This window comes from Hippichthys cyanospilos, chromosome 1 (assembly GCF_059441005.1).
Source record: "Hippichthys cyanospilos isolate Australia breed blue-spotted pipefish chromosome 1, RoL_Hcya_1.0, whole genome shotgun sequence".
Taxonomy (NCBI): Eukaryota; Metazoa; Chordata; class Actinopteri; order Syngnathiformes; family Syngnathidae; genus Hippichthys; species Hippichthys cyanospilos.
The window spans coordinates 33,983,051-33,997,500 of record NC_142369.1 but is presented as its reverse complement, the minus strand read 5'-3'; the positions used below and the strand labels follow the sequence as shown (position 1 = coordinate 33,997,500).

General features: G+C 37.9%; 1 protein-coding gene across 3 annotated transcripts in view; it reads right to left on the bottom strand.

The window, feature by feature from the left end:
- The window catches only part of rabl6b (RAB, member RAS oncogene family-like 6b), a 19,015-nt gene extending 7,752 nt beyond the window's left edge, over positions 1–11,263 (bottom strand). For 2 of the 3 annotated variants that reach the window (XM_088424709.1, XM_088424711.1), the window contains exons 1-12: positions 11,127–11,263; positions 9,996–10,339; positions 9,558–9,692; positions 9,154–9,201; positions 8,963–8,992; positions 8,440–8,492; positions 8,027–8,115; positions 6,621–6,761; positions 2,333–2,438; positions 2,047–2,150; positions 1,584–1,966; positions 170–317 (exon numbers count right to left, since the gene is read on the bottom strand). In XM_088424709.1, the coding sequence (XP_088280835.1) occupies positions 170–317; positions 1,584–1,966; positions 2,047–2,150; positions 2,333–2,438; positions 6,621–6,761; positions 8,027–8,115; positions 8,440–8,492; positions 8,963–8,992; positions 9,154–9,201; positions 9,558–9,692; positions 9,996–10,125 (1,367 nt within the window). In that variant the 5' untranslated portion in view covers positions 10,126–10,339; positions 11,127–11,263. The remainder of the gene's footprint in view (positions 1–169; positions 318–1,583; positions 1,967–2,046; positions 2,151–2,332; positions 2,439–6,620; positions 6,762–8,026; positions 8,116–8,439; positions 8,493–8,962; positions 8,993–9,153; positions 9,202–9,557; positions 9,693–9,995; positions 10,340–11,126) is intronic. The other variant, XM_088424710.1, reaches the window with a different exon arrangement.
- Between the last annotated feature and the right edge of the window lie 3,187 nt (positions 11,264–14,450).

The following is a 14,450-nucleotide window of genomic DNA, read 5'->3' as shown; positions in this document are numbered from 1 at the left end:
GTATTTTTATGTTATGTAATGTGGTTGTCTCATGTAGCTGTTTAAACAAGCTTTGCATGATATTCAGAGGTGTCTCTAATATGTTAGGAATGAATTATACTAATCAAAAATCATTGTGCATACAGTACATTCTATCACAATTACATAATACTTCCCCCAAACCACCCACCTGTCGCTGTCCACTGTTGGAGTTGGCTGAGGAATCTTTGTCTTGGAGGGTAAACTCTCTTCGAGGAAAGTCTTGTCCAGTCTATCATCTGGCACAAAGTCATCCACGCTTTGTGCTACAGTAGAACACACTGGTGCAGGCGGGTCCTCTGAAAAAAACATTACAATTCACTAGTAATAATGATAACCATCAAAACCTTTTCTAGTATTGACAATGTAGACGTTTTGAATTGCAGTGCAACTGAGTTGCAATCTTTTAATGGCAATGAAAATGTGACATCACATGACACTTTAATATCCACAAGTCTTGTGAGTATTTTACAATCTTCGAATTTCTCAACGGCTCAAGAAAGAACCTTGTGACTGCTTCCTGCTTAGTTAATATACATAAAATTGTCGCTCTTGTACAAATATCAGGATTGTGACATAAAAAAATATCACCATAAATACCGGTAATTTAAAATGTGTATCCACCATTCAATGTGACCAAACCTGTACAACTCCAGTGACAAATTTTTTTTAGAGTGAAGTAAAAATAAAACCAATAAAATGGGCGAATAAGTGCGCACACACTCTTAGCAAGGGATGCGGTTGTGTTCACTGTTAGTCACATGCTCAGTTGATCTCAATATACATCTACCATCATTTAAAGTTGAGATGCGTTGACATTTATGTAGTCACATATTACAGCACGACTGTTCGATGGTATGTCAGGAGAATGGAACAAAATCATTTCCAAGACACTAAGCATATATCACAAAACACCTTGAAGACATTCATTATTAAAGTGGGTCATTATCAAGAATAGGACCTCCCTTCAAAATAGATGAAAAAATGAGAAGATAATTGATCAGGGAGGCTGCAAGAGGGAAATAGCAAAGAACAGGAGCTTCTAGTAAATACAAGAGCACTCCCCCACTTGTAAGAGGGTGGTCACATTTTTGAAAGCATATCTAAAGTTTGAATTACCCTCTCAAAGTCGTTTTTATTTTAGATGTTATAGGTCATAATGGTGGGGGGAAAAGCAATTTATCCTGGTCTTATTTTTTTTTCACCACAAAAACCTGGAATTTGAACTGGGGTGTAGACCAGGTATGCCCATGGTACACATACATGCATCATTTGTCTACTAAAAAGCATAAAGAGTATTTTCCAATTTCTGATTTACCTCTATCAGATTTCCATCTTTGCGGGTGGCCCACAATATTGTATTTCGAATGTTCATATGCAGCATGTTATTTCAGCTTCTAATTTAAGAAATAAGCACTAATGATTAAACTTCTAAGAATAAAATTAATAAAGACTCCTGAAAAGACTCTTCTCCTCTGCCATGTAAGATTTCACACATTTTATCGTCTGGTCAGATGTAATGTGCAACAAAATCATTACTGTGTTGAGGTGTAGGAGTGTCATACCGGATGCACTAACAGTAGCCTCAGGGACAGGCGATGAGCCAAACCATCGAGACATGAAGCTGCGCTTCTGGGTGGCTGGTACAGGTGTGATGGTGGACTGAAGATGTTCCGGTGATTGAGCGGAGGTTTTCGATTCAGCAGGAGGCGAGGCTGCTCTGCCAACGGCTGCAGCAAGAGTTGGAACCGAGGAAACTGACGCAGAGGGCGACTGTGGGAGTGGCTGGGAAGGGATTGGGGGTTGAGGTGTGCTCGGGCTGGAGCTTCCAGTGGAGGCCCCACTAGGAGGGACAATTGGGGACTGGGAGCCTGAAGAGGGACTCTGACCGTTGGTTGGACCAGGTGACCCATAGCCTTTATTGCGGGACTCTAAGTTCTCCAGGAAACTATAAAAATTTGAATGAGTTACAACAGCGACATAAACAACAAAAAATAATGCAAGATGAACAAGGTAAAGCAACTGCACATTTCATAATTTTGATCCTCTGTCTCTTGTTGCACACAAAGCTCTTCTAGGGTGGCATCCATGTCTAACTGGTTTGTCTCCAGTTGCCTCAGAAGGGTCTCTCTCTACATGCACAAAATCACAAAGATTAGAATCTGCATCTGAAAACAAGCGAGCTGGAATTGAACTCGGGACTCTGAACTGTGAGGTGGACGTGGTAACCACTCTTCCACCGAGCTTCCCAACTTAAAAACAACAAAATAAAACCACTAATACTACTGATAGCAAGAGAAAAAAAAAAGATTACCTGGAGTTGTAAGAAGGGGATGTTAAAAAATCTGTGCAGGTATTTTAGCCCAAAGCCGTTCTTCATAGAGGATTCAGCATAATGTATGTAAGAAGACCCCATCGGTCTGGAAAACAACACTTTAGTTGTATTTGGAGGTTTCTAAATATTTAAATGTACAACTAATCTTATTATGTTTTTATTACGTATTTATTGATAAAATCTTTTATCATTTGATGCAAATACTAATCGTCATAGTTTATGAATATACCTTTTTATGAAACACCGATTTTTTTAGACTGTTTTTCATTACGGACAGCAGAAGGTGCTGCAGGTTCTGCATTTACCATTGTCTGTAGCTATAAAAAAAAAACATGTCCGCCTCCTGAGATGTGCCATCCCCATGTAATATAATTTAATGATAACTAGACCTATGATTATATCTAAAACATACTGTTGGTCATTAAGAACACATTCATTTGCAAGTTTTTTAAATTTACAATCATCTACTTTATTTCTTTTTAATGCAAATCGGTCTAAATCTTACACACTGTCCCTTTAAAAAAAGTTTATCATTTACATGTGTAAACAAAAAATGATCAGACGCACAACTCCTCCAAGTACCAAATTGTACAAAACTGAAATATTTTAAAGAAAGAAAGTAATCACGTGCTCTGCAAATTTAAAAATGTTAAAACTGTAAATTTTGCACTCCAAGTCACACCGGTTCATAAGACACAGAAGCAAAAATTGGAAAAATAAATTGTCACAGATAAGCCAAACCAAACTATAAACCGCAGGCCGTAACATCAGATATTCACGCAGAATTATTTTTATTTAAAACTTTTTTTTTCTGCCACATTTTATAGCAACATCCTATCTTCAACTGTCTGAACATTCCTGCATGTTAAGCATAAATATACTTTCAACATAACAACAACAGAATACTGCAGTAGGGTAAAATAGCAGTTCATACTCAAAATCAATACTTTGATAGGGTCTTCTTCTGTCTCCCTTTGTTTGATTAATTATTTTATTTAACAAAAACACAATGCACATAATTTGTATTTAGTCATATATTTATGTGCATACAGATATCCATCAAATACAGTGGGCCCCCTGTTTGAACCCCCAGTTTTACGTATTTTTCATCTTACGACGTGGATCGCGGCGTTTTTTTGTCCCCCTCTTACGCACAAACCTTTCGTCTTACGAACCATCCAACATGCCAGTCAGTGTGTCCGCACTATTTTTTTCGCTTAGCTGCATCAACAAAAACAACTTTTCTCGCATGTCATGGAAACACCGATATGCTATTGGTCGATTAAGGTCACAGTCACGGTGTCAGTCACGGAGATGCCGATATGCTATTGGTCGATTAAGGTCACAGTCACGGTCTCAGTCATGGAGATGCGGATATGCTATTGGCCGGCGTCACGTCAATCACAGAAATGCCGATATGCTATTGGCCGAACGCCTTCATCTAGCTTGATGGCACTAGCTGGTCGGTGTGTTGTGTGAAGACTTTGCAAACTGCATCTGTTAGACATGGCTTCTAAAATTGCAAGTGGCGGTAAAGGAAGAAGTAAGAGTATGATGAAAATTGAAACGAAGCAGGAGATAATAAAAAAATACGAAGGAGGCACACGCATAGTTAACCTTGCTAGTGAGTATGGCCGTAACCGCTCGGCAATCGGTGCAATTCTCAATAACAAGGGCGCTATGAAAGCAAGCAAGTCTTCTAAGGGCAAGACTGACCTCGGTCAACAACAAAATGGAGAGGCTTCTTCTATTACGGATTAAAGAGAAGGAAATCGCCGGTGATATATTCTCGTTTAAGAAAAGTTCTCGTTTTAGAAAAAAATTTAATATTCTGCGGGTTCGTCTCTGCTCCCCTCCGCCTCCACCCACCACCAGCTCAAGTCACGTCGCCCCAAAGGTAAATGTCATTTTTCCTTTGTATATTTATGTTATTTAATTTAACTGTACAGTAGATTATGTTACTAATTTTTAATATGTGTATAAAGTCGTGATGTTTTTACCTAAGGTTTTTGCACGCGTTGCACGCATTCACTAATTAACATAGGTTTGGATTGCCAATCATACGACCAATTCGAGTTACGAGCCTAGCCGCTGAACAGATTAAGTTCGTAACACGGGGGCCCACTGTATACAGTATAAATTTACATGTGACAAACTTGTATACAAGCTTTTGTTTAAGTTGTAATTTAAATATTTTTAATACTATATTTTTAAAACTTTTTGAACACAGCCATAGATTCACATCTTTTCAGTTCTGTTTCATAGTTGCTACTTGAATTGATGCCTTGAAGAGATATACACTCTCAGATATACTGTACCAGCAAAAAAAAACAGCAGACAAGCCACACTGGGCTATAATTGTGTTTGTGGCAGTGAAGATGCGTACTTTATGGTACCGACGGCAGTGCAAGAGGTTTATGGAAGAGTACATCCCTACCCATGAAATTGAACCTACACTTTAAAAGCAGTGGTAAGAAACCTGTCTGTGCCACGGTTGTTCCATTGTGGATAAATTTAGATCAAAATATACAGTGGGCCCCCAGTTTACAAACTCCCTCTTTTACGAATTTTTCATCTTACGAACGTGGACCGTGGCGTTTTTTGTCCCCCTCTTATGCACAAACCTTTAGTCTTATGAACAATCCAACATGCCGGTCAGTGTGTCCGCACTATTTTTTTCGCTTTGCTGCGTCAACAAAAATAACTATTTTCGCATGTCACGGAAACGTGGATATGCTATTGGTCTTATGAGGTCTCAGTCACGGTCTCAGTCACGGAGATGCGGATATGCTATTGTTCGGCGTCACGTGCTTGATGGCACAGCTGGTCGGTGTGTTGTGAAGACTTTGCAAACTTTATCTGTTAGACATGGCTTCTAAAATTGCAAGTGGCGTTAAAGGAAGAAGTAAGAGAATGATGACAATAGAAACGAAGCAGGAGATAATAAAAAAAATACGCACGCATAGTTAACTTTGCTCGTGAGTATGGCCGTAACCGCTCGGCAATCTTCTAAGGGCAAGACTTTCCTTGCCAGGGGACAGCAACAAAATAGAGAGGCTTCTTCTATTATGGATGAAAGAGAAGGAAATCGCCTGTGATAGGTTCTCGTTTGAGAAAAGTTATTGTTTAAGAAAATAAATAAATAAATTCTGCGGGTTTGTCTGTGCTCCCCTTCGCCTCCACCCAGCTCAAGTCACGTCGCCCCAAAGGTAAATGTCATTTTTTCTTTGTATATTTATATTACTTAATTTAATTGTACAGTAGATTATGTTACTAATTTTTAATATGTGTATAAAGTCGTGATGTTTTTACCTAAGGTTTTTGCACGCGTTGCACGCATTCACTAATTAACATAGGTTTGGATTGCCCGTCATACGAGCAATTCGAGTTACGAGCATAGCCATTGAACGGATTAAGTTCGTAACATGAGGGCCCACTGTACTTTAAGTATGCACACACTTTTCTTACAGAAACGCATCTTACAGATGCATAAGAGCTAAAAATATGAGAAAAAGTTGCAGCTCATATTCCGAAATTTAAGGTACTTAACAAAAAAAATGAACACAGAGAAAATACATACTGTGGATATTTTGTCTACTCAAAGATGTTAAAATGCATGGGCCATTTATGGAGATGCAGCAAGGCAAGAATAAAAAGGAGGTGGTCGCTTAACAATCTCTTTAATGCACACAGGTTGACTAAGTATGCCAAAAATAACTGACCGAGTTGTCTGCTTAACCTTCAGCTCTACTGCCAAAACACAGGTTTCCCCTTTACCTTGGCCGACCCCTTTAGGTTTCTCATCCAATCACAAGTTAAAAAAAAAAAAAATCAGCCTATGCACATTCACAGCTTCACATAGAGTCAGAAATTATAGTTCTCTTCACACAACATCTAACTGCAGGGTTGCTTCAGTCATTGTATAAATGTTACATATAATTAATATTAATTAATAACATTTAAATAATAATATTTTATATAAATAAATAAATATAATATTTTGCACTACATGATATTTGCACAATATTATTAGCACCATTGTTTCTGTTGTTGTTTTATTGCTATTTATTGCTATTGTTATGGCTATTTAATTTTGTTTGAACATGGAATGTAGTCTGCAACTCGGGGAAGTGAACGGAATAAGAATTTGTGTGGTATATTAATACTATACATATGACAATAAAATTCATGAATCTTGAATATTTGCCAGATTCAGTGATCCCTAATAAAATAAGGTCAATCTGTAACAGTTGGCGCATGTGCTTACCTGTTTAGTCCAGCAATTAGCTCCCTTATGTCATCAGGGAGGATGACCCGATGCTCACCCATGTCTCTGTGGTTTCCCAACACACACACAGGTACATGAGTGGGAACTTTGGGGAGTTCTTTTAAGATGTAGTTAAAAGTCCTGAAAACATATTGGGGAAGGTCAAAAGTTACTCTTGAGACATTTTTAGAGGGCTAATGTACAGTATGTCACAGCTGTAGTTCAGTAAACTAACACATTTGTGCTGTTCAGCTTCTCTATGCAGGACCGATTTTAACCAAATGCAGTTGACCGGTAACCTCATGAGGGAGCTGCCCTCCAGAATAAGTATACTGTCTATCACTCATCTTGCATGCCAGGATGGTGAGACAGCAAAAAAGGATAACTTCTTTTGCCATTTTCAGCAGTAAAAGATTAACATTTTGTCGATATACTATAAGGCGCACCCTCAATTGATGACATATTTTAAAACCCTTTTCCACATAAGGTGCACCGGATTATAAGGCGCACCCTCAATTAATGACATATTTTAAAAACTTTTTCAATCACAATATAGTAATACTCAATAAGTATTACTATAATAGTAATATATATATATATATATATATATATATATATATATATATATATATATATATACACACATATATCTGCACACACACACACACATATATATATATATATATATATATATATATATATATATATATATATATATACACACACATATATAATACAAAGTAAGAACAATAATAACTCAATGTCAATATGAGCAACCTTGTTCAACTGTAAACACACAAAAAAACAGGTAAACCTTACTTTATCAGTTGGTTCTCCATCTATGTATCCCGATCTCAATATTGATCCATATATAAGGCGCATCTGATTATATGGCGCACCATCAGCTTTTTTTTTTTTTTTTTTAAATTAAGGCTTTTTGGTGCGCCTTATAATGCGGAAAATACGGCAGTTTAATCACCAAATACTTTTTCCTATACAATAAACATCTCTAAAAATATATTTAGTCAAATTCATCACATTCATTTCCCTGCAACACAATGCACCATAAATAATTTAGCATTTGGTATTTCAATGATTCCTCTCAACATAAAACCTATAGACCTGGGTGAAAACCTCACTATAATTGTAGTGTATTCAGTGTATTTTGAGCTGTAATGCTACCCGTAGTTGTCATACAATGCATGATGGGTAACCCCGGCTCCGGGTTGCATTCTACTGCCTTTTGTTATGACTATGTGCGATGCTAATAAAGAGTTAACACTACGTCAGAGTCCTGAGTATCATTGTTATATTAAGTAACAAAGAAGAAACGTAATGCCTCCAGGTCCATGCATATTGCAGCATGAGTGCTAATGGAACAAATGTGGCGCAGACAGGTTTCTTACCACTGTTTGGTAATGTCAAACATCATAATGACGCCATTGCAGTTCTTGTATACATCTAGAAACTCTGCATCAAGGGCTACCTCGTCTGACTGCAAAACAGAAATATATTGATGGTGATGACTATATAAAAGAATCAATTAAGTTTCTATTTGATATTACTAACAGAATGGTAACCCCCACCACTAACCAGAGATGGGAAAACCAGGTCCAGAATGTAAAAACCCTGCCACACTTTGGCTTCGGCGAAGGTACTTCTATTCAACCTGCAGTCTAATGAGCTCATGAACCCAGTGGCCAAAGCCAAACGGTGGCAGGGTTTTTACTTTCTGTTCCTGAAATTCCCAACACTGCCAGCAACCCACATCCTACAGCCATTTCTTCTTAACACATGACAGTCATGTGACTGACATTACCTCTTGCGGCTCATTCTCCAGTTTCAAATTGTCTCCACGCTTTTTGCCTTTGCCTGAAAGACCAACATTTTAGAACCATTAGGTTTTCATAAAATAAAGGTGTTTCTTCTAGTCAGTGTGTTGCTTTAGATTAGTTCACGAGTGAAGCAAGCAGAGCAGCACACACTTTTCTTACAGAAACACAGCTTACAGATGCATTTCACCACATTACGCTTTAAGTTACAGTTAAGTTACAATGTTTCAAGAACATTGTTATCAGTAAACTCGCTCACTGTGTAGATGATGAGGGGTACTATCTTAACACAGCAAAACACATACACACACACACACACACACACACACACACACACACACACACACACACACACACACACACACACACACGCACACACACAAAAAGCCAAATGTCAAGGTGTAGCCAAACAGCAAACCCTGAGAATAGTGATTCTCAAGAGTGGAGGACCGTTTGGAAAACTAAGAGCACACAACATTTTGAAACTCTACACACTGCAGTGGCGCTCACCTACACCTTCAGGAAGAGGATATTTTAGGCCTGAGATGAGTGCGAGGGTTTCAGAAAAGAAATATGTGAGGACAGTAAACAAGGTAACAAACACGCATGGAGTGATGAGATTCAGCAAGTTTGATTTGTGGTGATGAAGTCAGACTTAGCAAAAACTTGATATCTTGACTTATTTTTGCGCCACCACTCACCTTTGTCGACCACGTCCCACACCTCAACTTTGACCACATCATCAGTAGCTGGGAAACATGACACAATAATAAAAATAAGGAGGTCTAATTATCCAAGTGCTGCTTTGCCGAGGAAATTTATACTAGCACACAGATTACAATGATACGCTCACACAGATTCAGTTACTGCTCTATTATTCAGAACACTACAAGAAACGGCACTTTGCTAAGTACAGAAAAGCTATCAATAAATGGGTACAGACTCAGGCTAAATCTAAGTCCTTTACCTTGATAGGGAGCCACTGGAATAAATAAAAAGGCAATAGTACATGTAAATGTGCACACATGGGTTAGAAATAAAATATATATACATACTGATGCAATGAATGAGGTTTTGCTGTTTAAATATATCAAAAACCACCTACTTTTGTAATTCCAATGGATACTTGTAGCTTGAATTTCATGGGTAGGGATGTACTCTTCCACAAATTTCTTGCCCTGCAGTCGATACCATAAAGTACTCTTTCCGGTGTTCCTATCTCCTCGAATGACGATTTTCACTTGAGTGTGGGAAGTGGAAGAAAATATAAATATATATTATGAAACATATTTATCTAGGAAGTTTCAATGTCAAGTTGCTTATTTCTTAGTTGATATTTGTTCTTTAAAAGCAAATCCATTACAATTGTTAAATGTAAAATTATTATTGTTGATTTCCTGTTTACATTTTTACTCATTTTTTTGTGTGTGTTTGGACTTCAAGGAAGCTCTTGCACTGTGTATAAAATTTAATCACGCTTAGGATTACTTAGCCCTGTTGGCGGTATAGTTTAGAAATGGAAAATGTTTGTTTAAAAGCTTACTATTGTACTGGACCCCTTTAGCGAAGCGTCTTTGCAAACTTTGGTTCATGGACTGAAGGCCAGCAGGAATGTTCTTGTCCCTGAGCTGGCCCGGCTCAGATCCCACCAGCTTTTTCAATGCAGAAAGCATTTTTGAAATCTAAGGTGTTTTGTTGTGTTTTTCCCCACAAAACTAGTTTATCAAGCAACAAACTGAATGAAATTTGTAATGGTTTGTCTTGATAACTACTAAAGTTAACTGTCAATGCTCTGATCTGGTATGATGTGCTATATTATATTTGAACTGTTGTTTTTTCCGGCCATTTGGAAACAGCAGTGGTCATCATCTTGTTGACAGTGTTCATCTGTGGTGGAGATGATAAACATAGCATTAACAAAAGAAAGCTTAGTAAAAAAAAATACAATGTATTACAAATTACAAAACATTTATACAATTTAACATAAAAAAATGCCTACAGCTGAGGATGTAAGTTCTATTTCAAGTGAATGTAAAAGTTAGCTCCCGTCCATCCATCATCTGTGTTTGAATGGATGGATGGAGAGAATAACAGGTTAGCCTATCTAGCGACCTATCTATAAAATTATTTCGAGACGGAATTAGTTAAGCATATGTGGCACTTCTGATTTAAAGATCAGGTGGCACTTCATTCATTGAAAAGGCTCCAAGTGGAGCATCATGACATTATATATGACATCATAGATATCACGTATTGTTTGTACGCGCGCACTTAAACGTTACGACTACATTACGAATGTCGTATTTCGCTATTGTACTTTTACAATGAAATGACTAAAATTCCAAGTCGCTGCAGCTGTCCTATCAACGTATTCGCCTAGCATTAGCTTTCCAGACTGTTAGCTTGTTTGGGCATATTTAGACTTTTAAGGCGGTAAATTCGATCAGAAAATTGGATGGTTGTTAAAAGTATGACCCGGGCGAGCGTGAACTCAACAAAACCAACCAATCTTAACCGACCTCTTCGTAAATGATAACGATATCCCCAGTCTGCGTGTCAAATATCGAATATTAGCGATACAGTCAGCACTAGCGTAGCAATCCCTTTGCGGACATACATTTGCAGCTACACTAGATGACGATTCCTTGATAGTAATTGGAAAAAAAACACTCACGGTTGTCTCAGAAGAGAATGTGCAGTTCCAGCATCATGATTTGGTCAGACATCCATTCCTTTAGAAACATTGAGACTACATTCCTTTGCAAGGATAGTACTGTTGCCTATCCATCCATTAGCGTGCCTAAAATACATTCGACTTCCCACTACCCTTTCAAAATAAAGGTTAAACAGGATACGAACATGACAGACTTCACCGTTTTGCGCCTCATTTTCTTTACTACTTAAGCATTTCTATCTTAAGCAAATTAGCAGTGTTCACTTGCAAATGCTGCCACATGTGCGAGTATCGTTCATCTTAACAGACTTGACTTACTTTTTTTTTTAATTACACTGAGTGGAAATGTTGATGTTTTAGTTGCAGATGTACAGGCAAGCGTTTCATATTGTGTTATAGACTGAGTACATCCATCCGTTTTCTAAACACGCTTATCCTCACAAGGGTTGCAGGCTTGCTGGTGCCTATCCCAGCTGACTTCGGACAGTAGGCGGGGGAGACCCTGAACTGGTTGCCAGTCAGTCGCAGGACACACAAAGATGAGAACGACCATTCACACTACCAATCACACCTAAGGACAATTTGGAGTGTACCTTCCATGCATGTTTTTGGAATGTGGGATGAAGCTGGAGTGCCGGGAGGAAACCCACGCATGCCCGGGGAGAACATGCAAACTCCATCCAGGAAGACCAGAGCAAGCTGGAATTGAACCTGGGATCTCTGAACCGTGAGATTGATGTGCTAACCACGCCAACATGCTGCCCATTGGCATAATAATTATTAGTATTAATTATATTATTATTCAAAAACAAAAACATAACATGGAATAAGATACAAATAAGATTTTGTAATACGTGTTATATTTAAAAAATGAACACTTTGACTATACATATTTCCATATGTAGACCTCACAATTGATGTCTGAAGAATTATCCAACTACCTTGGACAATATTTGCAAGTGCTGACAGCAATCTGTTTTTGAACCCACAAAACGTGCTTCTTGTCACTGGGAATCTTGCATCACAAGACCGATGGAAACCTGCAGCATTGCTTGAGAGAGCTATCAAAGGTGCCACATCATCACCATAAATTTCTCACATTACTTTTCGCTGCTCAATAGCATTTTTTCTGCTGTTGTATGAGTCGTCTATGTTGCATGTTTTGTAGTCTTTAATTACTGTATGTTTATTTTTAATGTGTGATGTGAGTACAGCGCTTCTCACTGACAGATAACATCATGACACTGGGCAAGTATTAATTTCATAATGCTAAATATCAAAACAACAATGTACATATTTTCCATCATGTTATCCTCATCAGAATTATTTCATTTTTGACTGTTTTAGCATTTTGAACCTTCATGTCACCCTGATTCTATGCCAGCCCTTGTTCTCTCCGGTCACTGTCACCCATTCACCCAACTCAATACCTATCAAAATACCGGTACTTGTCAACATCATCCTCTTCTTCCCTCTGTGTTCAGGTCCAGTCACAAACCATTATGCCTTTATGCCGAACAGATCATTTCAAATTTATGGCAATTAACGCTTGTGCCATGTCGTGTGGTAGCAGAAACACTAGTTCGAAACAAAATCAGTTCCTCTGAATCTGAGACCATGGTACGTAATCGGAAAAGGGTGGTGGCCCATCGTCAGCTCGGGAATGAAATCCTATCCCAAGTGGAAGGGGTCAACTATCATAGACCTATTTCAACAAATTATTTTAGTGTTTGCAGTGGTTTGTCTTGAAGGTGATTTTTCAGCCATTTTTTTGGTCCTTATACAGTACACAGTGCCCTTAGCATCTGCCTAAATATCTTGCGTAAAGGGCAAACTGGCCCTGCATTAAACCCCTGCTATTTATGCGGTGTAGAGACCTCATGCATACATACAGATACATACATACATACATACATACATACATACATACATACATACATACATACATACATACATACATACATACATACATACATACACACATACATACTGTACATACAGTACATACACACACACATACATACATACATACATATTGTTAAAATGTTAATGTTAACATAATGCATGTTCCTTTCATCTCCATTAAATGAGTAATCAAGCAAACACTGACTTTCAATTGCCATTTTGACCCAAGTTTTAATGTTAACATAATGCATGTTCCTTTCATCTCCATTAAATGAGTAATCAAGCAAACACTGACTCTCAATTGCCATTTTGACCCAAGTTTTAACCCTCTAAAGTTCATTAAAATGCAGAAGTTACAGATCTGGTCAGTTACAGCAGCCCATTTTTATGATGATCATCTAGTCATGTCAAGTCATCCAAGGGGTAGTCCTGATAATCCTTTCTCAAGGGTTGATGCAAGGCAGACCGGAAGGCAAGGCCAAATTCATCGTCTCGCGGAGTCGGTTCTCCGAGACGAGATTCCTTGTCTCGCTAAGTTGGTTTGCTGAGGCCTAGCTGGTTTCCAACATTGTGTCATTTTTGAGAGTGTAGAGGTGTACATGCGTACATATACACACACACTCTAATTATGAAACTATGATGACAACAAATGATTTTCTCATCAGATCACCACAATTCATGCAGGTCACATATTTTAGTTTCAAAACGATAGTTAGTCATTTTCATTCCGGTCGATGTTAACCAATATGGCACTTTCCAGCAAGATAATAAGATATTCAATGGCAAATTGAATCGCCACTGAATATCTCAACATTGTCCAATCCTCAAAATATTTACGGTACTAAAAAATGTTTCAACCGTTAACAAGAGAAAAAAAAAACATATAGTCTTTCTAATTTATTTCTAGGCAACTATGATACCAGAACAGTGTGCAAAATAGTAACACATGTAACACAATATGAATGAAATGGCATCACTGAATGTATTTCATACACTTTATAATTGTATTTGTTTCATCTCAATTAATATAACAAAAAATAAAATAAAACATAGACTGGGTCAAGATTTTGACCAATAGAATATGTCTAAAATTCATGGCTTTGTGAACATGGAAACCCAAAATTCATTCATGCATAATTAAAGGTATGAGTGTATATGATGTCTGGCCGAGGAACTCCTTAAAATGATAAATTGCATTTGTGTGTGTGTGTGTGTGTGTGTGTGTGTGTGTGTGTGTGTGTGTGTGTGTGCGTGTGGTCGTTCGTGCATGCTTACGTATGTGTGAAAACTTTATTCAATATAAAAATGGGTGTGGATTTTTGATAGCTTGTTTCAAAAGTGTTTGTCTGGCTTCTAGGCGACCTGCTAGTTAGCTGAAGGAAACACCAAAAATAGTAACCCACATTGCCTTCAACCTCC